Here is a 25101-nt window from a genome sequence, read left to right as displayed (position 1 = left end):
ATCTGAATCTGCACATATATCAGAATTTTCCTCCATCAACTTTTTCGTTAATGTAAGTTTGGTTTTTATTTGTTATAATACTCGAACCATTATAATTTTATAACTTTTAGTCTTTCAACAAATCTTTATAAAGCATAATTGTTGTTGTGTTAGTCTGTCGATCTTGATGTCATTTATCATACTCCAGGCTCTGCAAAATCAGTTACCAAAAAAATTAAAAAGGTAAGATACATTTATGCATTGTATTTTGTTTTTTTGCATTAAATCGCTTACATTCCGTTCATTAATTATCCTCATAAGTTGTAAGATAAGTTGTTTTTCTACGTTAAATTTAAAGGATTACATATTGGTTTTGGTTCTTGACGTAAGTCTGAGTTACATTACAATTTGATATAAATTGATTGGTATAAATATATTAATAAGTATCTATATTCTATAAGTTTTTTCTGTTGTTTTGGTCATATTCTAAGAATTTTTAATCTGATAAAATTTGCAGGAGAAGTAATACAACAGTTTAGCACTCAATTATTTTGCTTGATGTTATGTACGAAAGCTGGATTGGATTGGTGTTTAGCATTTCTGAATTTCGTTTTAAATAATGACCATTATCAAGTTGTTATCATTATATTCTATCTTTCATAACTTTATTTTCCGGAATTGATGCAAATAAATTTTGCAGATTGGACAAGTTGTACATCTTTTATCTGGCATGGATGCAGCATTTGTGTTGGCAATCCAATTTCTTCAGTTTTTAATTATTAAATTTCCTTATCAAATTGAACTCTAAACTTGATTTGCTGATGTTGAAAGTTTGTTTTTCCTATTTGAATCAATGAAGAATGCGTTTTGTTTTTTTTGTCGTTTATTTCGTATTATTGTCAAATTGCGTTATTCATATTTAATACAATTCTAATGGGAACACCAAAGTTTAGTAAGCAGTTTTTAGTTATAACTGTTTCAAGTTAGTATTATAGTATAAGTATAACTGTTTTAAGTTAGTTTTTTTCAAGTCACAAATTGGTAGCCATTCCCCAATAGTCACATCTTTCCATTGTATTTTGTATTTATATAAGTGTGTCATTACATTTGAGATTAGTTATTCTGTCAACTTTTGATTAAACCCAAAGAAACACGTAAATCATAGAACATGTTGAACGTGTATGGCAATAACCTGCTCAAGGTTGGATGAAGATAAATGTTCATAGTGAGTTTATTCAGAATGCTCCTGAAGGTCAGAATAGAAATGGCATTGGCGTTGTTGTTAGAGATTCAAATGGCCTTCTTATTCGATTAACATATGGCACCGTTCCAGGCCTAACTAATCTTAATAGTGCCTTATGGGCTGTTTTGATAGGAATGCGTAGAGCATTTCAAGACCAGTACGAACGTGTTATCATTGAGACTGATAATATCCAGGCTTACCGTGAATGCAAGTATTACATAGAGGATGGAATAACACCACATACTAGGAGTACATTCAGATGTATCCTTTCATGTCTTAAAGATCCTAACATTCGTTATGAAATTAATTTGGTACGTCTGCAGAAGAACTCTGTTGTAAAACGTCTGACATCAATTGGTAGACAAAATCTGCACGATTTGCTAACATTGGATCGGCCTGTTGACAACATTCAAGAATTTCTTAATATGGATTTAGGTCTTGGCCCTCCACAAGCACGATTTCAGGATGTTGAGATTAATGACCCTGAACCTGTTCAAGATGGACAGGTTGTGAATTTCTAAGCATGTTCAATGGTTGGTGATTGTTCTTGTTAAGTATGTATATGTGAATATGTAACAAATTTGTACAACTTGGTTATATATATGAATGCAAATATTTATTGTAATTGTGAAAAATATTTTTTGTAAAAGATAATGATTTGATGTTATATGCATTGTCCATCACTAAATTTGACCCACATCTATAAAGTTGTATCTTTCTTAGTGACACGTTTATCAGTTTGAGTCATGATTATGTTGATTTCTACAAGGCAATAATATATATTGGAAATTTTTTTTATTACTACAAGTCATAATGATGTAGTATTCCTTTCCAATAATCCAAGCGACCCCCATTATTTCATTAAGTTTTTCTGAATTTACATATTTTTAAACAATTACAAAGTAGGGTAGGAAATGAAAATGTTTTATTCACATTCAATGCAGTTAACTCCAGTATTTGGAATACATAAAGCATCTTATTTTTTCACAAACTTGCTCAGCTCCAAGTGTGCTATCAATTACATATATAATAGTTGTAGCACGTTTCCTTTTTTCTAGACCTTATCACAGTCAGTTAAAATTCTAATTGTGCTTCATTGCCCAAAATACTCTCTTCAGTTCATCATGCCAACCTTTAACATTTTCACCGTCAATACTGACATTATGTCTGTATTGTTTGGCTTCTTAATACACGATCTTGATAGCTTTCAAATTTTCGAAAAGTTTCTGATGGCCTCCTATACCAAATCTAGCCGAATACATGTTAAGGAGATGTTGCAGAAGCTCAATTGGGATGCTCTATACCAGTACCATAATCATTATCTAGAAGTTCGGCGTGACCAATTCCATGATTTCGTTCTTTTTGCCATTTCTCTGGAAGTTGAGCAAGCTATGTTTTATAACTCGATTCGAATGCTTTTCATGCGCAACAATGTGGATCATAATCTTGAAACTCTCTCTTTTCTCTCCATTAATCATTTCCCATCTTATTTTAGTTATGTGTTTTTTAGAGCAATTTACATACCATATGAAAGAGATCAGGTTGTTGAAGAAATGTCTCATATTCTTACAATGCTTGATCTTAAATCGAAGTTATTAGACATTGTTCATTTGCTTGAAGATATATACTAGAACATATCGGACGTAGATAATTTGCTTCCTGTTTCTAAATTTTGTCCAAATGCAATAAATAAAGACCCGATCAACATGACTAAAGGGAATCCTTTTGGTGAAGAGCTTTGGTATTCACTTTGTGAGTTGACTGTTAAGGAGAAGTACAGTGAAGAAGGTGATTTCTATCATGCACGCTTAACCATGTCACATATCTGGAATTCAAGTTGTGGTCATTGCAAAGTGCAGCTACTTTTGTTCAAGATTTTGCTGGGTGATGTTTGTGATTGATGTGTTGCACTTTTATTTAATTTTAGTACAAAATTAAAACCTTTGGTAGTTGAACTTATGTTATTTCTAGCCTTGATAATGAATGCTATATTGTTGTTCTTTCCTTTTGTTTAAAGTTACATGACAATGATCTGTAATATATATGTTTTGAACATGGAAATGCCATTATTGTGGTATATATTCCAAGATAGATTGTATGACACAATCTTTTGTTACAAAAAATAAGAATATGATAAATACAACAATTATATAAGTAAAGATTTTGTGATGTCATTTCCACAATTAAAATATTGACCAGACTACATAATTTGCCCATTTTTTGGAGAACTTGGGATTATGCCATACTAACATAACCTTAGAGTTGTTTGACGTGATTAGTTGGAAATCTTCATTAACTAAAAGTATCCCTGATTTGTAGCTAATGATGTACCAAAACAATACCAAACCCGTATTAGTGTCTAACAAATGAAGTGTAACTGAACATATTAAAAATATACAAATGCTGTATTTTTATGCCATGAATTTATGTTATGATTAGGTAAGTACCTTAATTTAAGCATGGAAGAAATCAGTACATATGCCCAATGGCGTGTGTACCAATAGTTATCATATAATATTTAAATCCAGTAATAGCCGATCATACAAATCCCAATATATATGCATTACGTTTACGAATTAAATCCATGCCACAACAATTGGCTAAAGTATGAACATTACATGTCTTGAAACCGAGAGCATAAGTTACAAACATTAAAAAAAGTAGCATAAATGAAAGCATAGTAATGAGATGTATTCAGACCAATTCATCTCCATTGCATTATCCCTGAAGTGTTTCCTGGTCATTCTATGCATTAAGATAAAGATCATATTAAGATTTAGATGTGTGTGAAAGAATGTGGTCAAACAATCATCTTTTAATCAATTAAAAAGAAGTTATGTAAGGTAAGCAATTATTGTCAATTAATATAACCATATTGTATTACAATTTTGTTATTAGTAGAGTTCTCACCAGCCTCTGGGGTTTGATCTTCAAACAACTTCTGCACTCCATCTTTGTCAAAAATGAAAGCATCAAACCGACCAGCTTCCTAGTTTATGAACACTATAAAATCTCCCATTTGAGGCTAAGTTTTGCTGGAATTTTATAGAGAGCAAAGAACTGCTTCTCATAATCGCAAAAATAACCTGTAAACATTGTATCCAAAGGGAAACAGTAGAGAACAACTTCTGGGATATGCTTGCCATATCGTGCCACAAAAGGATGTGGAATATCCTGCAATAGGAGTTAGATCATATTATTCCTATGTTTTTATATTTTATAAAAAAAAAGCACATGTGCATAACATATTACAAGTTAATGAAAAAAGAACTTACAACTATGCCATCATAGATTGTTTTCTTAGTAGCTTCAACTAGAATTTTAACTCCAGCTATATCAACATTGGCTGATCATGTGTATAAACATTATAATAACGATCATGACTTAAGATCGGCTTTTCAATGTGTAACCAAATATTGAAGAGCAGAAGACAGTATTACCTCTCTTTGCCGCATAGAGATTTGGATCTTCAGGCTTGACATAGTTTATCTCACATCCAGTCTTATCAAATATGTGACCCCAGTAATTTCCTTTAGATTCAAAACAGAGAAGAAGCTTACAAGCACTTCCTTTTGGGTAAACTTGGATGAGTTCCCCAAGTACAATTAGCCTGCCACTCTTATTATCATAAGTAAAATCTAGCTTCTCGCCATTTGGTAGCATTATGTGTCCAATAACAACAAGTTTGCCACCATATTGACTAACAATAGTGGCTGGTAATTTCTCCAACCGTAAATAAAGAGCCTTTCAATAATTCAATTAACAAGCACGATCACATATTCAAACAAAATATAAAGTTATTTACCAATTCAAGTATAGTTGGATCAAACAGAACTATGAATGATGGAATCTTCATGGGTTCACAGGTATTATGCTGCGTTTGAATAATAAAAATAGTTATTATTAGCAACTACATAAATAGTATAATATTCCAATTAGTAAAACATGTTGAGTTCAACAAAACTCAGTTCAATGAATGGCTAAGTCCAGGCAGTCATGGGGGATACGATTAGAAATAAAAAAAACCAGACTCAACATTGTTTAATGACTGTCCCGGCACATAACATATTTAGACAAAAATCACAACACACCCTTCCAGACAAAACAAATTGTGACTATCAACCAGGTACTTAAAACATTTACATGGTTTTTTGCACCATGTAAGTCAATATACAGATGACAATACCTTTTCATTGCAACATAAAGGATTAGAAATCAATATACCTATGTGCAATATGATAATGACTGTCCCAACACATAACCAACTATCCCAAGATCACAACATACACTTCGACCCAAAATGGTTTGATTGTATAAACCACATACTTAAACACTTTACAATGATTTTGCAACATATAAGTCAACATATAATATGACAATACTGTATACAAAAATACCCAATATGAATCAATACACAATCTTTTTATCAGATTATAATGACAAATCTATTTAATGTTAATAACTAATTTTATAGCACCATGAATGTAGACTATTCAGAATACTTATATGTAAACAAAGATGAGCAAGATTGGTCAAATCAAATTCAATTAACACAAAACAGAGATTTATCTACATTCATCACATTACTAATTGAATGACAGAGTATACATACCTCCATGAGTTGAGTAGAATGATGAAAATCAAAAGTCCCCTGACGATTGTTTGTGCCGAGTTTGGAGTTTTTGTTCGGTGTTAGTATTGATGAGAATGGTCTTTTGCATGCAGGGGTTTATTTTGATCAAGTGAACAAAAGTCAATCAACACGGTTCTCCATGTGTAATTACAATAAGTGCTTATTTAATGGAAAAGATGTAATAAAATTTACATGTTAGGTTACATAATTATTAATATTAATTAAGATTACATATTTTAAGTATGCATTCAAATTATGTATTTGAAAAAATGTGTAAATTTTACAAACTTACAATCGAGAAGAATATTAAGTTATTATTTTTCCAATATTAAAATTTAAGTTAGAAAACATTATGCCGCGGTTTTAACAGAATTGTACTATAGAATAATTTTGAATAATTTTCAAGAAGTTTATTTGTCTGAATATGCCCTGAATACGGATTATAAATTTACTATTTATATTATTAAAATACACAACACTAATAAATTTTGATTTTAATAGATTATGTGTCATTTTTTTTATACATGTTCTCTCATATCTTCATGTATGAGCATTCAATAGTTTAAAAAAAGTATTTGGTATCTTTTGTAAATCTTTGGAGGTGTATTATATATGTTATTGTAATAAGATGTTTTATATTTTAATTTGAATAAAAATAATAATAGGCTTATAGACTTATTATATTTATGTCTAAAGTTTTGACGCAGAAAGTAATTCGAACAATCGTTATCAAATGTCTATTAAATATTAAACATCTCAACTACAGAATATAATAAATATATTTATTATTGATTGTATTGTTTTAATTTTTTAACCCTAAGGTAAAGGCTTAAAATTAAAAAAATCATTTGTTTTTGAAACATTAAGACTTATTCGAGATAATTTATTTTAAAATATTTTCTTATGAACGTTTAGTTTTGTATTTTACGTCATAATATCATCAGAGGTGAAAATTTCTAATAACCGTTGTATTTAATAGATTATGTGTTATTTTGGAATCCATATTTAGTCATCTTCCCATGATAAAGTTGCAATAGATATTCCATTTGTTGTTCCAATTTTTTTTCACATTCATACAATTTGGAAGAGAATTCAATATAACATAAACTATTGCAATACCATATTTGATGAGAATAAATGTTTGCATTGATCAAGATAATATCATCACACGTATTCCTACCGAATCGAGATAATTAATTTCAAATTATATTTTTTTGAGGTTTTAAAATTGCTTATGCAGGAAATGATTACTGTAAGTACAATTTGTTAACATAGATTAACAAATAGTTTTTCATAATTGATGTACCAATCCAGTTTAGGTGTAGGGAAATGATAACGCCCATGAAATAATTAATGTACAAACTTACATTTGAGAAGAATATTTGTTATTATTTTTCCAATAAAAAAATTTAATTTGTAAAACATTATGCCAAAGTTTGAACAGAATAATACTACAAATTATTTTTCCTATATTTCAAATAGTTTATTTGTCCGAATATGTCATTCGCTGGATTATAAATATTACTATTTATCTGAGATAATTAATTTCTAAATAGTTTTGTATGAGGTTTTATATTAGCCAATTCACGCTAATATATCATCAAAATACACAACACTAATAACGATTGATTTTAATAGATTGTGTATCATATTTTTATACATGTTCTCTCATATCTCCATGTAAAATTTGTAATAGTTTCCAAAATACATTTGGTATCTGATAAGATTTTTTGGACCTGTATTAAATATCTTTTTACAATAAGATGTAATTCGAACAATTGTTATCAAATGTTGGGTCAATATTAAATATCTCAACTATAGAAAAAAATAAATGTCTTTATTATTTATTATAGTGTATTATTTTTTAACCGCATGCTACAGTCTTAAAAAAATTATATGACATTTTCAAACATTAAGACTTATTTCTACTATTTTTTTAAAAATTTAGTTTTTATGAACTTTTATATTTCTATTTTACGCCATAATATCATCACAATTAAAATTAATAATAACCATAGTTCGTCATAATTAACGTACGAATCGAGTTTTTATGTACGAAAATGATAATTCCAATGAAATAATTTACGTGAATATTGTATAAGACAATTTAACCTAAATTTAAGGTCATGTTGATACCACGTTAACTTACTAAAATTATTTGCAAAATATTGCATTTGTAATGGAGAAGTAAAATCCTAACAAACTCTTATCTAAAGATCACGCCAACTATGTTAACATCAATCATGTACCTAAATCCATGGTTGTCGTACTAATCCACACACACACACACACACACATATATATATATATGTATATATAGTTTTCATGTGTTATATGAATATCATAAAGTAATAACCCTTTAAGAAAAATTTGTTGTTAGTTAACCTTTTGTGATTGCTGCCATGAAAGACAACCTTGCATTGGTTAATAGCACTAGGACTGATTGGAGGGTTCGTGTACGTATTACTAGGATGTGGCCTTCATTTTCTCGCATTCAACAATTCTAAGGTGTTAATCTAATTGTGCTTGATTCAGAGGTACTGTCTTGCGCTTTGTGTAGTAGTAGTATATGATTATTGTTTGTATAGAAGAGTTTCCAACGAGCTTTTGTTATGCAGGATTGCCATATCTTTGCATTTGTAAATCGTGTGATTTGGCATGATGTTAGCAATATCATACTTGAAGGAAACATATATGATATTCATAATTTTATAGTAATGGAGCCTGCAGGACTTATGAGGCCTGTATCTACTGATAAGATAATTGTTTTTTTACATGATACCATTATCCTACCTATTCTGTTTGAAGTAAATACCATTCCAAGGCACAAGTTTGAGCTTAAAACCATTCCTGAGATTTCTGATCTTGCAATGTCACTCTCTCAACATGTGCCGCTTGTACATGCTATAGGTATTTTTGAATATTATCACATATTTCTTTTTAATTGAATTCATGATTGAAAAAGCTAAATAGTAACTATTTTGTAGATATTGTTGGCATGCCTCAGAATATTGATCCAATGAAGCAAGTTTATACACGATTTGGCGAGAAAAAGTTTCTTCGATTTGAGTTGTTTGATGGCAGGTAAGACCATCATTTCAGTAATAAATGTAGTGTCGATCAGTGTTGAACAATATTTATCTGAAAGTTTCATTATATTTCTTTCCATTTCAGCAACGTGGTTAAGATTTTTGCTTGGGATGAATTTACTGTTGATTTAGCAAATGCACTTCAGGGATATGTTGGGTATCCTCCAATAGTTATCTTGACAACCATGAGGCCACTAATCCACAATGGTTCCATTTTCTGCTAATCTACATATCTTTACTACAAAATGTAATAGTTTTTCATGGTGTCAACTAAAGCTTATCGCTGAATTGCTTCTAACAGGTTCACTGCAGATAAGAAGTTCATCATGTTCGCGGATTTATTTCAATATTAATCATCCTGCTATTGAAGTGTTGAGGCAAAGGTATCAACACTCTTTTAGAGATGTCAATTATTACTATATATGAGACATAAACATTAATTTGAGAGGTATAAACTCTAATGAACATTCTTTGTACTATTGTGTTTACAGGATACTTGCTGGATTGGTCTAAATAAATAACTATTCGCGTGAAGTTTTACATATGGCATTGCAATATTTTAATGTTTGCTATTTTGCATTATAAAAGCTTGATATGAATTTAAAGAGGATTGTTTTGAAAATTAAGTATTTAGCCAATCTTTCTTTCCTGAATATTGAGTTGTATGGATGTTTTATTCATCTGTTATATGTCATTGGCAACTTTAATGTTTTCTTATGACATGTTACAAATTTGTAAACCATCCATGTTGTTATGTAGCCATGATTTAAGTGGAAATCCAATAAAGCAATAATCTTACCATGAAACAATATGTAATCCAACAATGATATCATTTAATTATAGATAACAACAATGTTCACTTTGATCCAATAATGTTACAAACACTGTTTCCAGAATAACAACTTTGTTACTAATTTATACTAAACCTGATTACAGAATAACATACTAACATTCTTCTAATAATCAAATGAAGTTTTAACATATATTGCGACTATAATCATCCATTAATATGCGAATTCTACCAATTGATTCAATCAACTTAGCAGCCTGAGCATTGAAATTAGCAAGATGTTCCTTCCACCCATCGTCAAACTTTTGAAAGGCACTCATCACTTCTGCAGCAGTCAATTTCAAGGTTGTCTCATGCCCACGCAGAGATGAAGATGTATCACTTAGGAATTTAGGTTGATTTTTCATATATGATGCTGGTATTACTTCATTGCTTTGGGATGATTCTCCACGCTTGTTTCTTGATCCATTCTGCAAAATATCTTCTATGTTGTTGTAAAGGAGAGATGTAAAATTAATAAAGATAATTACCAAACATTAGTAAAACATTAAAAGATATAAACATGTACATATTACTTGATCTGTTCTTCCAGGCCAACCGAGCGAGCAAACAAATCTGATTGCCTACTTTCTATGGATGCATACAACTTTGAGAAGAAAATATTTGCGTCTTCCAAATCAGTGTTGATATTTGCGCAAGTGACAGCCAATGTCTGCAACTCTTGCATTGTCATATTTTGCATCACTGACCATCGTTTCCTCTTTACACTGGATGAAGCCATTTCTGATCCGCCAATAATAATTTTTCCTCTGTGTTTGTTTGTATGTTTGAGGTGAGTATAATAACCCTTATATAAGCACATAAAATGTAGCAATTTCCATGTTGTAGAATGTGCAGTTAAGTAACCGCAAGTTAGTTACCATAAAATGTGGTAAGTGCAGGTAACTTCCACCACATTTAGCAGCAAAAAAGTCATGTCCAAAATCTCATATTACCTCTTCTAAAAAGTAGTTGCCACATATGTGTAATTCTTTTGTTCTCAAGTATTACTTCTACCATGCTTAGATGGTAAACGTTGTTTATAAGCATCTTCATATGCACATATTGCAGGCAAACATTGTGACATTATGACATGTAAATGCTGCAACAAAAGTAAAAGGATGTGAACATTGATCAGTTTGGTTGCTCACATTGAACAGTTTGGTTCCTCAACTGTGACCTTGCTCAATTTCCTACATTGCTGCAAACATTGATTCAATTTTGTTGCTCCATATGCAAACTTAATTACCCAGTCATGCATCTGAGGTTCTAGACTTATGGTAGAAAAAATAACTATGACAGTTTACATTCTTTTGTAACCTTAATAGTTTATTGTTTAATTTAATTACGTAATAAATGAAATGAGATGTGTTGAAAATATTTGAATTTTGCATAATTCTTAGAATAAATTTTAAGTTATATGAGTTGTGGACGGAATATTGTGTTAGCGGAGAAAAAATAGTGATTACTAATTTTATAATTATAATATATTACATCATATTATAGAAAGCGATACAATGTTTTAACGCTATAGTTTCTCGAGAGTTATGAATAAACTCTTGATGAAACCTTAAACTTTTCGATCATAAAATTTTAACGCTATAGTTTCTCGAGAGTTATGAATAAATGTTTTATTTACTACATACACTCAGTTTTGTTGTACAAATTATTAAAATATTCACTACTAAAAATATAAAAGAGAAATGTTAAAATATGAGTTAAGAGACTTTTAATTGGTTATAAAATATGAGAGAAATAAAACTAAAATAAAATACTGAGATATAACGTTAAACTATAATATCAGTTTTATATTTCAAAATAAACGGAACCTAAATAACTGTAATAAATAAATTAAATAAAACTAGAAGCTAACCGTTTATGTTATAAAAATTACAAACTTCGAGAAAAAAAATCAAAATTTAAGAAATTTGGAGTGCGCGTAGCGCGGACAAAAAGTTCCTAGTATTAAAACAATAAACAATTTCATCTTGTGTAGAAAAGGGAAAAATAAGGGGTGAAGGACAAATTTAACATATTTTTACACAAAATTGACAAAAATAACCAATTTCTGAAAAGTTGGCCAACTTTGGCCAATGGGATACCCCACTGTGAGTGGAGTATCCACTTTATATAAAATACCCAACTGGCAGTGGAATATCCTATATATGAAATACCCAACTACCGGTGGAGTATCTTATACAAATTCGGATACCCAACTGAGAGTGGAGTATTCAATCGGCCAAAATTAACCACTTTTTTCAGAATGACTATTTTTGTTAAATTTATTCAAAAATCGGCTATTTTTGTCATTTTTTCAAAAATAAGGGGAAAGAAAAATAATGGGCCTCTTTGTGTATGGGCTTATAAGCTACTTATAGCCAATAAGCCCGTAATTACTTATGTCGGACCGTTTGTCGACCCAACTTAAAAGTCGGATTTACAACTTATAAACCGATAAGTTGAATGTTAGTAACGACGTACTTTTTCTCAACTTATTTTAATTTTTCACTTTTTTTATTAATTTTAGTTTTTAAATATATGTTTTTAGATGTTAAGTTAATTTAAAAGTCATGAATTAAGATAATAATATTTAAAAATCATTTATTTTAGTTCATTTAAGTTAAAAAAATCTGACTTATAAGTAAAATTAACCAAACACTTACGTAACTTATAAGTATTTATCTATTTATTACTTTTAAGTCTTATTAATTTTAAATCATAAATTACTTGTTTTAAAATTTCCACAACTTTGAAACCCAAGAGTAGGAGTGAGCATTTCCCAGTTCTGAACCGGGAACCGAACCGAACCGATCAAAAATTGCGGTTCTGGTTCGGTTCTCAACTAATTCGGGTCCGGTTCGGTTCTTATTTTTCTAGTAATTTCAGTTCTTAGTTCGGTTCGGTTCTTAACATACTAGAACCGTAAGAACCGAACCGAACCGAACCCTATAAAAATGAACAAATACAAAAATATTTATAAATATATGTATATATATTACGTAATATGTTTTCTTATTTATAATACTTTAATAAATTTTAAGAAAAATATGATTTTTATTGTATTACTCGTTTCTTTAAATATTTATGGAGTTTTGAATATTTTTATAAATATTTTTCTTCTTAAATATTAGAAAGTAATCGAATTCAAAATGATCCACCATTAATAAAAATCTTTTTTTACTAAGTTACCCTTAATAAATAATCAAGACTAGTCAAAATTTAAAAATTAAGAATATAAAATATTATGAAATAATAAAAAAAATCCGGTTAAGAACCGAACCGAAATTTACGATTTGGTTCCTGTTCTGTTCTTACATATAAACGGGTCCGATTCGGTTCTTAAAATATTTTTATTTCGATTCACGGTTCTTTCGGTTCCGGTTCAATCCGGTCCGGTTGGTTGTGACCCGTTCCTTACCCCTACGGCCCTCCACACGAGCACAGTTAGATTTGAATACTCCATCCATCCCTAGTTGCTAACGAAGGCAGGCAAAGGGTTTACGCTTTAAATTCAGGGGTTTAGGCAAGTCCGGCTAAAGAAATATATACAATTTTCAATCCAATTCAATTCATATACATTTGCGTATCAAATCTTTGGGTTTTAACATCCGAAAAGGTCGGGTCTCTCTCTCTCTCTCTCTGTCTCTCTCTCTCTCTCTCTCGCTCCCTCCCTCCCTCTCTCTCTCTCTCTCTCTCTCTCGCTATCTCTCTCTCTCCCTCTCCCTCTCCCTCTCCCTCCCTCTTTCTCTCCATCTCTCTTCTCTCTCTCTCCCTCTTTCTCTCCATCTCTCTCTCTCTCCCCCATCTCTCTCTCCTCCTGCCTCTCTCCACACGTATATATGTTTGCAATTACACACACATTTGGTTTGTCCATAATGATTTGTGAAGATTAATTCTAATTGAATAATTGTATAGGCATGGCGCAGGAGGCGGTTGTGCGGCATGTCCCGGTTAATCCTTGCTGTGAATTGGTAATTTCTCTTAACTATTTTCCTAGTTTTCTTTAATTCATATATTGTGTTTTAGGAAATCCCGACAATTGACGATAGTGTCTTGGTTTTGGAGTGTCTAGTTGCAAAAGAAAGAAACAAAGTTGTCCCAGAAGCTTGCCAAGTCCGAAGAGGGTCGGAATTTTCTTAAGAAGGCTATAGGAATTCTTCAGGAAAAAATCACTAATTTTGATGCTGAAAATGTTAAGCTCAAGGCAGGTATGTATGCCATGTAATGTAGTTTTATTAATGGCTAATTTATATGTGTATGCAATTTGTGCAGTTGATGATAGCAGGAATTTGGTAGATATAAGCATATACCAATATAGACTTCCCGTCCCAACCTTCGAGTCTTTTTATTTAACACGAAAGCTGTCTGAGATTGTACTCTAATAAGTTAACAGGAGTAGAAAATTGGATTATTCTAGTGCATAGATTACAAGAAAAAGAAAAAATGTGAAATATTGTTTTTAGCGAATAACCCAAGTGTAGTGTGTTTCCTGGAGTAACCTGTTGGGCCTATTTAAACATGGGCCGTTACCCACACAAGATCAAATATAATTCTCGTATCAACATAATTAATAAAGGTTTTTGTAGTTTTCTCTTAGGTTTTTGTATAGTTTGTGACATTGAGATGTTCGTGGTGTTCTGTAGGGTATGCACACAGGATCAGATTTATATCTTATTTCAACATAATTAATTAATGCTACCCACAATTGCCAAAATTATAAATCTTGCTAAATTTAAACCCACAACGTGATGAAGGTATAGATAGAAACTTTTTAAAATGAGAAGCACCCAAGTCGCATTGTCTGGAGGTTTAGTTTAGGAATACTACACAAATTGGGGGGGGGGGGTATTGTCTAAATTTCTTATTTCTACATGTCTAATGTCTATCACAGGAACATGACATTCAAATTTGTTAGATTCTGTTAGTAAAACATGGACACTTAGACCAAGTAAAAAACATGAGAGATGAGTTTAGAACGCAAAAGGAAAAAACGGGAGTAATAAAAAAGGAGAAATAGGTGCCAATTTTGCAAATAACTTTACGAAATAATGTTAAGTTTAGGTTTCATCATTTATTATACTATGAAATTCATCCTTATATGCTTTTTGATTCAAAAATTATGTTGTGTTCTCTTATCCGTGTTCAAATATTGGACATGATCTTCATATCCCAGTTTTCAGAAATTTTGAGTCTAACACTCCTTATTGGAGGCTGATTAACATAAATTAAGGTAATAAAAGGGATGAAGTTAAAAGATGATTATTCTCAGACTTTTATGGTCTATATGTTGAGTTTTGCTGTTTAGCAATTTAAGTTCTTTCTGTTATTTATGAATTATTAAGCTCCTGTACTATCATTGTTTACAAGTTTTATGCATTTATTACTACATCAGGAAGCCTTGCATTGCATCTGCATCTTGACTACGTGAATTTTTTATTTTTTATTCTTGTTGAAATATTAAATGAAAATTCAAATTATTTTGATTGATTTAACCTTGATTGTTTATACTTTTTACAAGGCTTTATTTTTCTTTTGGTAGATATGTTCTTTGTTCCCCATCTGTATATTTTCAAGGTCATTGTATGATGACCAAATTCATAAATTACTGTCAAGACAACGTTTTTTACTAGATTGTTGTTTGTTCAATTATTCTGCATCATAACTGATTCTGAATGTTTTTTTTTGTTTTCTGTATAAGAACTAGAGCTAGCACGTAAGAAAGCAGATGATGGAGAGAAGAAAATCGAAGAATTAGCTAGCCGAGATACTTTGGAGAATGAAATATCTTCCTTGAGGTCTGAGATATCTTCTTTGAAGCAAAAGGATTGTTCTGGATCTGAAGACAAGGATAAAAAAGTTGCTGACCTTCAGGCAAGTGTCTCTGAAGCGGAAAAGGAGATATCTATTCTGAAGGAGCAACTTGAGAAGGAGCGAAAGAGAGCTGTGAACGAGCAGAAGATGGCTGAAATTGAATTAAAAAAAGCAAATGAAGCACTGGAAACTGCCAAGGCAGAAATGGCCAGGGTTGAACAACTTCAGGCAGACAATGAAAGAGAGATGAAAATGAATGAATCCACTATTCGAGATTCTTTGGAGAGTGAGATTTCTTCTCTAAAATCTCAGATAAAAGTGTTGCAGGAACAGACTGTCTTAGTTGCTCAAGATGCAAACAAGGAAGCAACTCTTCTCCAAGAATGTGTCTCTGAGCAGAAAGAAGAAATAAATCGGCTCAAAGAACTTTTTCAGATAGAAAAAGATCGAGCAGATTCTGAGAAAAAGAAATCCGATGAAGCAAAGGAGAAAGCTGATGATGAAAAAAATCGGGCTGAAAAAGTGCTTTCTGAGAGTGAAACAGAGTTGAGAGTGAAAGAATTGGCTGTCCGAGTCTCTTTAGAGGATGAAATATCTTCACTAAAGTCACAGATAGCACTTCTGCAGAAACCGGCTGTTTTGGGAGCTCAGGATGTGAACAAGGATATAATTCTTCTTCAAGACTGCATCTCTAATAAGGAAAAAGAAATTAATAAGCTCCACGAGCTTCTTCAAATTGAGAAAGATAGGGCAGATTCTGAAAGAAATAAAGCTGAAGAAGAAAAGAAGAAAGTTGATGAAAAAAAGGGCTGGGCTGAAAAATTAATTGCTGAGAAAGAAAAAGAGATGAAATTAAAAGAAACAGCTTTACGACTTCCTCTTGAGAATGAAATCGCTTCCCTAAAGTCTCATATAGAGCTATTGCAGCAACAGGTTGTCTCAGGAGTTCAAGATGTGAACGAGGAAACAGTTATTTACGAAAGGCGTGTATCTGAGAGGGAAACAGAGATAAATCGTCTTAAGAAGCTTCTTCAGAAAGAAAAAAAGAGAGCAGGTTCGGAGGAGAAGAAAGCTGAGACTGAGAAATGTAGGGCTGATAAAGTGCTTGCAGACAGTGAGATATCTTTAAAAGAAAAAGAACAGGCTGTTCGTCTTTCTTTGGGGACTGAAATCTCTGCTCTAGAGTCTCAAATACATTTGTTGCAGCAAGAAATTGCAGTTCGAGATGAGAAAAAGGAAGTAAATCTTTATCAATCACTTGTCTCCAAAAAGGATGCTGAAATCAATCAGCTCAAGAAGCTTGCTGAGAAAGAGAAAAGAAGAGCAGAATCGGAAAAGAAAAAAGTCGAGGCAGGAAAAAAGAAAGTCATTGAATCTCAGAAGATTGCAATGACAGAAAAAACTAGGGCTGATGAAGAAAGAAGGATTGCTGATATTGAAAGAGAAAAGGTTGAGGAAGCTAGTCTGCAGTTGGAGATGTTGAGGGCTAAAGTTCATGAATTAAAAGCAAATTTGGAGTTGGAAGCATTGAAAGTTCAACAGGCAAATGAAATTCTTGAGACAGAAAAACAGAAGGTGATCATAGAAACACAACGTGCAGATATGGAGATGGCTAAAGCTGAAGAGCAAAGTAAAGTTTTAGAAACTACTAGGAAGGAGATTGTGGAAGAACGCGCTCGTGCTGATTCTTTATCTTTGCAGTTGGAAGAAGATAGAGTTAGGATTGTAAAATTGCAGAAGGAAATAGCGGAACATGTGTCCTCCAGAAGTACAGGGAACAATGCTGGTGACCTTTTTGTTGAACATTTGGGTCTTGAAGCTGTTAAGTTGAAAGGAGGGCCTCACATAGAGGTATTGGACCAAGAAGCCAGGGCATCTATGATGGTATTTAATTGTTTACAATGTGAAGAGTTAATCAAAAAGCTGAGGGATGTAAAACAAGAGGCAAAGAGGGAAAAAGAGCGGGCTGATTCGGAGATGAGAAAGGCAGAATATCAGAGAAAGGTTGCAGAAACATATGGGGAGAAGGCCAAAATGGAAACAGAGCGGTGTCGGGAGTTAGCTGATGAACTAAAAGATAACAGATGTAAGACAGAAAAACTAAAGAAGGAGATGCAGGAACTCGCGGCCTCGGGGAAAATGGTTAATACTGTTGAAAGAAAGGATGAAAATTTTGATGCAACCAACATGAAGCTGCTAAGAAAATCATTGAAGCTTGAAAGAATGCAAACAAAGCATGCAAAAGAAGTTGCGAGATTGGAAAAGGATCGTAATATCTTACTTCAACAAGAAATCCGGCGCATAAAGGAGGCATTTTTTGGAATCACTAATCAGCTTGACATACTAGATAAGTGTTCGTCACACCGGGATGTAGGTATAAATGACCTTGAAAAGGTTAGTTTCTAATTTTTGCTGATCATCTGATTCTTGTTTCTTTTTTAAATTTTACTATGCATTAATTGTTTTTTTGAGGCTATGTAGATGTCATCAAATGATCACAGAGAACAAAAGTATTTTCTTATATTCTGTACTGGTTTCCTACGCCTCAGAAGAAACGTCGCAGAGTAGTTGATATAGGGAGTTCGACGTAGGCTTTTCAATTTAATGATTGGGTAGGTCAATTAAAGCCAATGTTGCTCCTCATTCTACTGAATAACCAACTTTTCCTATATAAATTATTCGCAGAAACCATTGTTTCACCCCTGTAAAATATTTTAGTCTAACTTATGTATTGTTCATCTATTAATATCATAAGTTCTTATATCTTTCATAGTATTAGCACATCATTCTAAAATGTTAGCTTTTACTTGATCCATCCTCTTACCTTGAAAGCGTGCACGTGTTTCTGCTGGTGTTTATTTAACACTAATGTTTTATTTGGTTGCAGAATTCCAATGTTAGAAGACAAGGTAAAAAAAGAAAACTCTCTGAAGAAAAACTATGTCAGGTACATCATAGTGGAAATGAACTTGTGAAGTCTAGTTCAACCTTGGATGCTTGTGATACTTTCAAGCATCGCAAGCAATGTACTGCACCATTACTTTCATCTAAAGAATGTACTGAACCCCTATCAGGTATTGACTCTGAATTGTTGCCTCTGCTTGGAGGTTCCCAACAAACACTGTTAAAGACACGTGCGAAAAATTCTTGTAAAGCATCTTTTCCTGATAGAGCGTTGCTGGGATCACAGGAAGGATGGGCTTTATCTGCTGGGGAGATGGATAAGTTGGCAGAGGGGGCAACAAACTTACAGCTGACTGTCCTAGGACCGTTTAATAATATTAGCAAGCCGATTGACAATAATATTAATTCTCGACCAATGTCTAATGCGACCGGGATTACTTATGCATGCAATGAAGAAACTGGGGATGCTAACAGGAATTGTTTGGGTAGTTTTGATGAAGTGGAGGATGGTAACTATCTTAAATTGCTGTCCTTAGATGATCCTTTGGATGAAGAAATTTATCGTGTAGCGATCGAAAGGCCCTTGTCACCAACTCTTCCTGTGATAGAGCCTTTACGCGTGGGAACACATGAAAATAGTAATAATGACCACATCGATGTTGTATCACTAGTTAGTAATAGTTTGGTGTCACTTTGCAGCCCTAATGAGGAGATTGATTCCAGTAAGTTTAATGCCTATACCTCCGGGACTAGCCATGTTCCGCCATTGCCAGAAAAGCTAGGTCTCACTGGTTCTCATGAGATTATGGAAAAAAATGATATGGGTCATGCAAGTGACCCAAGCAATTTGGGGCAGACGTTTACAGGTCATAAAAGGCTCAATGTTTCAAGTGGAAGTAAATCTCAGCCTGCTTGCAGTCTTCGCTATTATGTTATATTTTCGGATATAAGTAGTGATAAGAACATTACTAAGATATTATCTGCTACAAGAACGTGTATGGCCCAGTGCTCTATGCTGCCTCAAACAGATCATGTGGTTCAGGTCATGTCAACTCTTTCGAAGGTCAAAGGTCTTCTATCCAGGTAAATGATACATTCGGTATACATTATCTATTTCTCTTCAACCGTTTTTACATATCTGGTATTATTTTTATCTTACTTTTCTTATTTGCTGTTTGACATGTTCTTTTAGTTACATTCTTTTGTACCTCTTTAGTTTTAGTTTACTGATATAATTTATGTGTCCTCCTAGAGACATAAGTTATGTTTATACAAACATAAGATCGGATACCTTAGAGGTATTAATATACATTTATTATTGAAGTTGCATATTTTTACGCGCCATTTTTTTAATATCTAAGATATGTTATTTTGTACCCAGCATAGGATAATGGTCTACATGTGTATGTTAAATACATTACTGGCAAGTGGGTACTGAATCAAGTGTACGAAATACTATAAGCAAACACTTGCAATACTCGCTCAAAAATTATATCTTTAGCCCTGATAATTTTCTGATGTAATTTGTGTGATGTGTCAGCATTTATGATGTTGCATATCATATTTTTTGTACCTCTCCGGCTCTACAGTCCTGTTTTCTGATATTATCTATGTGTCTGTTAAAAGACAAATTCTGTTTGTGTATACAGTTCTCAGTTTAGTTGCATATATTTATGTCAGCTTTTATAATCTAAGATAAGTAGTTTCATACCCAGAACAGAATCTTGGTCCTCTGTACATGTAGGAATGTTAAATATATTGTTCAATAGCTAACACATTTGGTCAAGTGTACTAAAAAAAAAAGTTACTTGCAATAGTTGATCAAAGAGCACATCGTTATGTTGCAGTACTATATTGAACTAAACAGATTTGTTGACAGTAAGTTAGTACTTGTTCGTAAATTACTTAAAACCCAAATGTGTTAGCTATTGTTAGATACTTTTATAAATCTATTATATTTATAGATCGAATTGGTACATTACCACATACTATTTAAAATATTTTAAACCAAGGTATTTTATATGGCAGCTTTTACAGGAATGTTCTCAGAATTTACTTGCAATGATTATACCTTCGACTGATATTTTTTTTATTAAATGAACAATCTAATTATCTCATAAAATTTAGAAAGTGATGGTTGGTCTAAGATAGGGTTATATTTGTTCAAGTAGAGATAGAGAATGAAATTTTTTGTTTCGTGATAAGTTAAATTCCTTGATGTTGTAACTGGTGAAAATTTTCACTTTTGTAATTATATAGGTCGTTAGTGTAGTTCACTTAAACTGTTTTTGCTGTATCTCTCCAGGGAAATGGTTTGCGTGTTCTTTTCACTGTTATTGCAAAACGTTCCTGAGTTTACATTGGAAAACTTCAAGAACGTCAGTGATGGCGGGTTGGTCCGCTCCTTTGAATTATTTACTGAACAAGTGCACTCAGGTATTTTGCTTTTATCCTGCTTTTGATTTTTGATTTCTAATTTTATATGCTGCATTGACTTATTTTATTTTATTCTTTAAAAAAATCTCTTGTTGCAGTGATGGATGATCTAGAGACAAGAAGTATTGAGGAATTACTGAACTTGGATGAGCTGCTTAGCCTCATCGAAGATTTTCTAATTCATAGAAGAGTTCTAATACATCGCGATGATGTATTGTCCGAGTCATTGCCTCTATATGATCCTAAAAGTGACATTATTGTGAGTGATGGGGATATGCTATCCTTTCAAGCGGCTTCAGATCAACAGTTGATTAGTGCATCCGTGGTATTAGTATCTATATGTTTAGCAATTGATGATATTGGTTTTGTATGTGAGACCTCGTACAACCTGTTGAAGATGCGAAAAATTGACTCATCAACACTTGCTATCCTTCATGTTTTTGCGTATATTTCTGGAGCTAAATACTTAAACAATTGTGACCACAGTTTATCCATGACAGTCTTAAAATCATTAGTTACTGTTTTCGAGAGGGAAATGTCATCAACGAGCGTGGTACAGCTTGGGTTCCCCCCATGCACGAATTGTCCATATGTGGTGAGTGCTATTCCCATTGATGTAGTAGTTTCACTGCTCATCAAAAAACTTCATAACTATGTCTTATCCAATGTCTCGTTTGAAGACCTGAGGGAAGTAACTGTTTATATGAATGACGAAGCTCCGGGTAGCAATGAGAATAGAGAACCAAATTCAGGTGGAGGAATATCTTGTGTCCAATGTGGTAAGTTTGAAGTCTGCTGTTCCCACAAAGCTAGAGTGTCTACTTCGTCAGAAGGTGTTTCCTGCGGGACTCTGTTATATCTGGGTGATGTCCTGTCATTACTTGAGCTGCTAGCATCTTACATGGTAAAATTCTCACACCTTTTGTGTATGTTTTTTTTAATTAAGTTACTGTTGGTGAATCAGCTTATCAGTAGATGATTACTTTTTATAATATGATTTACTTTTTTGGAATCTGCTTATTAGTTGTAAGCTTACTTAACATATTGGCAAGTGTTTGTTTTCACCAGACTTTGCAGCCATCTGAGTATTGTTTGCCATTTTCTTCGTTACTACCTTCTCGGAACAATTTTTTACAGTTGGATGATCAAAATTATATTTTGGCCGCATCCCGAATTGGTTTGCATACCCATTAGCTTTAGGGGAGTGCATTATTGAAACTGTTTAACTGGACTCTAGATGTACACCGTTAGCTCTTTACAAGTTTTATCAAGCAAGCAGCCTTTTAATGCAACCTGAATTTCGTTGAGTGAGAAAGCAATGGAAATTCTTTGTGTCTTATTTTTTGTAATTTTTTCCTTTGATAATCTTAGTTTGCTTGCGTTGGTGTTTGTTTTGCTTACATGCAGACATTTTATGCATTGCTCCAGAAATCTCTAGATTGGAGGGATGCACGGTGCCTTGAGTTTTGTGTTGGCTGTTCCTTAAATTATATAAACTCATGTCTATATGTGTGTCACACGTGACCTCGCATGCACACATGCACACACACGTTACACCCTGCTAAAATAAAAATGTGAAATTAAAATTAAAAAATCACAGGAGAAGAGAATATAAAGTTAATTGACATTCTAGTGAGCGGAGGGACACGCCTAACTTCTGGCCTAGGACTTTAGAACAATTTTCTTATTGGTGAGAGTGATGTATTGGTCTGTACTTTGGGGGTAAACCGGAGTACTTGCTTAGAGTCTTGTAACCTTTTTTAAATAATTGGATTAATGATCTTTTGAGTCACTATTTATACTTTATAAATATAATACCAAATTTATTTTATCAGTCTTAAATGCTTGAGTGACTCTTCTCTCGATTATTAAATATGATCTTAACTTGGATAGCTTGCATGTCTGTTTATAATTTTTTGCATCACTGCTCACCTGTACCACTACAACATAAGGAGACGAATTAATGTAGACATTTTGATATCTTTCTTTCAAAGATGTTGCTAGTCTTTCGATCCTAATACTTTGAACACTGAACACTATAAAGTGGTGGTTCCAGTATAGGAAGCTAGTGAGATCTGAACATCTTTTAACTGAAACTTAAGTAATATTTACATTCTAGTTTTGATTTTTTATTTTTGTCCTGGCTTCACTTGACTAATCCGTTTTGTCCCTTGCTTTGCAGAACTGGAGCTGGTCGTTCACAAATATTGTTCTGAAACTTTTGGATATACTTGATTCCTGTGGCATTGAGAAGCTCGTGCCTGCTATTGTTGTTCTACTGGGCCAGTTGGGGAGGTAAGTCATGTTTAATTTTATCTCTGGTCATTAGACAATTAGTCCCTCCTATTTCTTTTTTAGTCTATTGTGTACGGTATGTTGCTTATTTATATATACAGGATATATAAAATATATTACAAAAAAGGAAAGTTTTAACCTTCTGCATGGGTTTGGGCTACTGTGTAATTCTGTGTTAGAATCCCGTCCTCTGTTAGATGCCATACTAATGTCTGCATAGGTTTTATGCTATATCAGTAGTACTATTTTAGAATTATGCCTCATTTAAATCTTTTCCCTCGACCACTTGAAAATTACACTTCTAAATCTTTAAATGTTTAATATAAGTCTTCTCCCTTGTTTGTTATTATCGTGTTTATTGTAGAGACATTTGGAAATTATTAAAGAACTTTATATGTATTACCTGTGATACGAGTTCTATACTGTAACCAATTAAGCTCGACTTCTTATGGTGTATAAATTATGAGGTGGATGTCAGGATTTGACCAATAAATAGATCTTTATTACCTCAATTGATATATATTTTAGTACTACTGAGTAGTCATTTTTATGCTTGCACGTCAAAATTTCTATTACCACTCTTACCCTTTGAATTTCTTTAATTTAGCTTATAAATAGAGTATTAGACCGGCCGCCTTGAACTTTATTTCTCTTTTTAGGAAATCATTTTTCTAACGGTTTTTCTAGTGTGTGCCCAGCACTAAATTTCGTAAGTTTAGCTCATTTTTATTGGCCCCTACTTCTCAATAATGGTGGACCCCCCCTGCATACACAAAAACTACACTAATCAAAATGAGCTAAATTTATATTTTCAGTGCTTAGCATGTGCCCATGGGCACACACTAGAAAAACCCTATTTTTAATTCACTCCTAATTGCTTGTATTTTGATGACGTTTACCATCCATTTGTAGGCTTGGTGTTGATGCAAATGGGTATGAAGATACTGGTGTTGAAACGCTTCGAGGTAGATTGTCTTCATTCCTGCACCGAAAGGCCTCGGCTGTCACAGAATTACCATTTCAAATAGCAACCATAACTGCTTTACTTGGAGTTGTTCCCCTCAGGTTCGAAGAAATTTTTAAGAGAAATAACGAGCTTTCGGAAGTTGTTAAAGATTCTGGTCCTGTTGATTCTATAAGAAACTGGTTTTCTTTATTGAGTAAGGAACATCAGTCCTTATCAATCAGACTTTTACTTGATAATGTAGCTAGCTTGAGATATGGAAAGTCCTCTGCTACAAGTGTAAATTTTGCAAAATTTTAACTGTATGTTCTTGTACACTTTAATTACTCATATGTTGATACCTTTGTGCCTTTGTATGTGCTGGAAAATAGTTTTGTTGTCTTTCTTGATTTAAAATTTTATAAAATTATGCCGTTTGGATCTAATGAGCAAAAAAATATTAATTTTCCTTTGCTTATTAATTTTTAAACTGTAATCTCTTCCTTTGGTAATCTGAATGAGCTAGTTTACTTCTCTCGTGTTCGTGGTGCATATATTTTATGCCTTTACAGCTCATTACAAAATTGCTTGTTTGAAGTTATATCGCTATACTAAAATATTATAAGAGTGCCAAGACTATCAACTTTCAGTGTTCTACCCATGTATGGTTTCTGTTAAAAGATCCTGGTATCCTACAACGTATATATTTTTATATATCATTTCCAATATTTAAATAACATATAAATTTATCTATCATTTCCAATGTTTAAATATGTAAATCTAGTTGTTATATAATTTTGTGTTACTTTTTTATGTTATTATAATTAAATAGTGTATAGTTGTCAAAAAGATAGTTAGGGTTGTAAATGTGTCAAGATGCTGATGAACGGCTTGGAGTTTGACTAAATTAAACTTGAAGACTATTATCCATTAAATTCA

General features: G+C 32.5%; 1 protein-coding gene across 2 annotated transcripts; it reads left to right on the top strand.

Moving 5' to 3' along the window:
* Positions 1-13222: 13222 nt before the first annotated feature.
* Positions 13223-24539, top strand: LOC141671422 (uncharacterized). Of its 2 annotated transcripts, XM_074477668.1 has the most exons (9): positions 13223-13389; positions 13689-13744; positions 13846-13981; positions 15472-17978; positions 18472-19571; positions 20794-20924; positions 21023-21828; positions 23107-23219; positions 24132-24539. In XM_074477668.1, exons 2-9 carry the CDS (start codon positions 13691-13693, stop codon positions 24481-24483), a joined length of 5199 nt encoding a protein of 1732 aa, XP_074333769.1. In that variant the 5' UTR covers positions 13223-13389; positions 13689-13690; the 3' UTR covers positions 24484-24539. The 2 variants fall into 2 exon arrangements, with proteins under 2 accessions (XP_074333769.1, XP_074333770.1); XM_074477669.1 differs by lacking the exons at positions 23107-23219; positions 24132-24539 and having other exon boundaries at positions 21023-21519; positions 21605-21739.
* Positions 24540-25101: the final 562 nt, after the last annotated feature.

Source organism: Apium graveolens, chromosome 7 (genome assembly GCF_009905375.1).
Source record: "Apium graveolens cultivar Ventura chromosome 7, ASM990537v1, whole genome shotgun sequence".
Lineage (NCBI taxonomy): Eukaryota > Viridiplantae > Streptophyta > Magnoliopsida > Apiales > Apiaceae > Apium > Apium graveolens.
This window is presented reverse-complemented; position numbering and strand designations above follow the sequence as displayed.

Bases quoted from the DNA above. Each gene is read 5' to 3' on its own strand.
- LOC141671422 (XM_074477668.1), top strand. From the start codon at position 13,691: ATGGCGCAGGAGGCGGTTGTGCGGCATGTCCCGGTTAATCCTTGCTGT. The intron at 13,745-13,845 runs GTAATTTCTCTT...TGGAGTGTCTAG, and splicing joins TTAATCCTTGCTGTGAATTG to TTGCAAAAGAAAGAAACAAA. The intron at 13,982-15,471 runs GTATGTATGCCA...TTTCTGTATAAG, and splicing joins AAATGTTAAGCTCAAGGCAG to AACTAGAGCTAGCACGTAAG.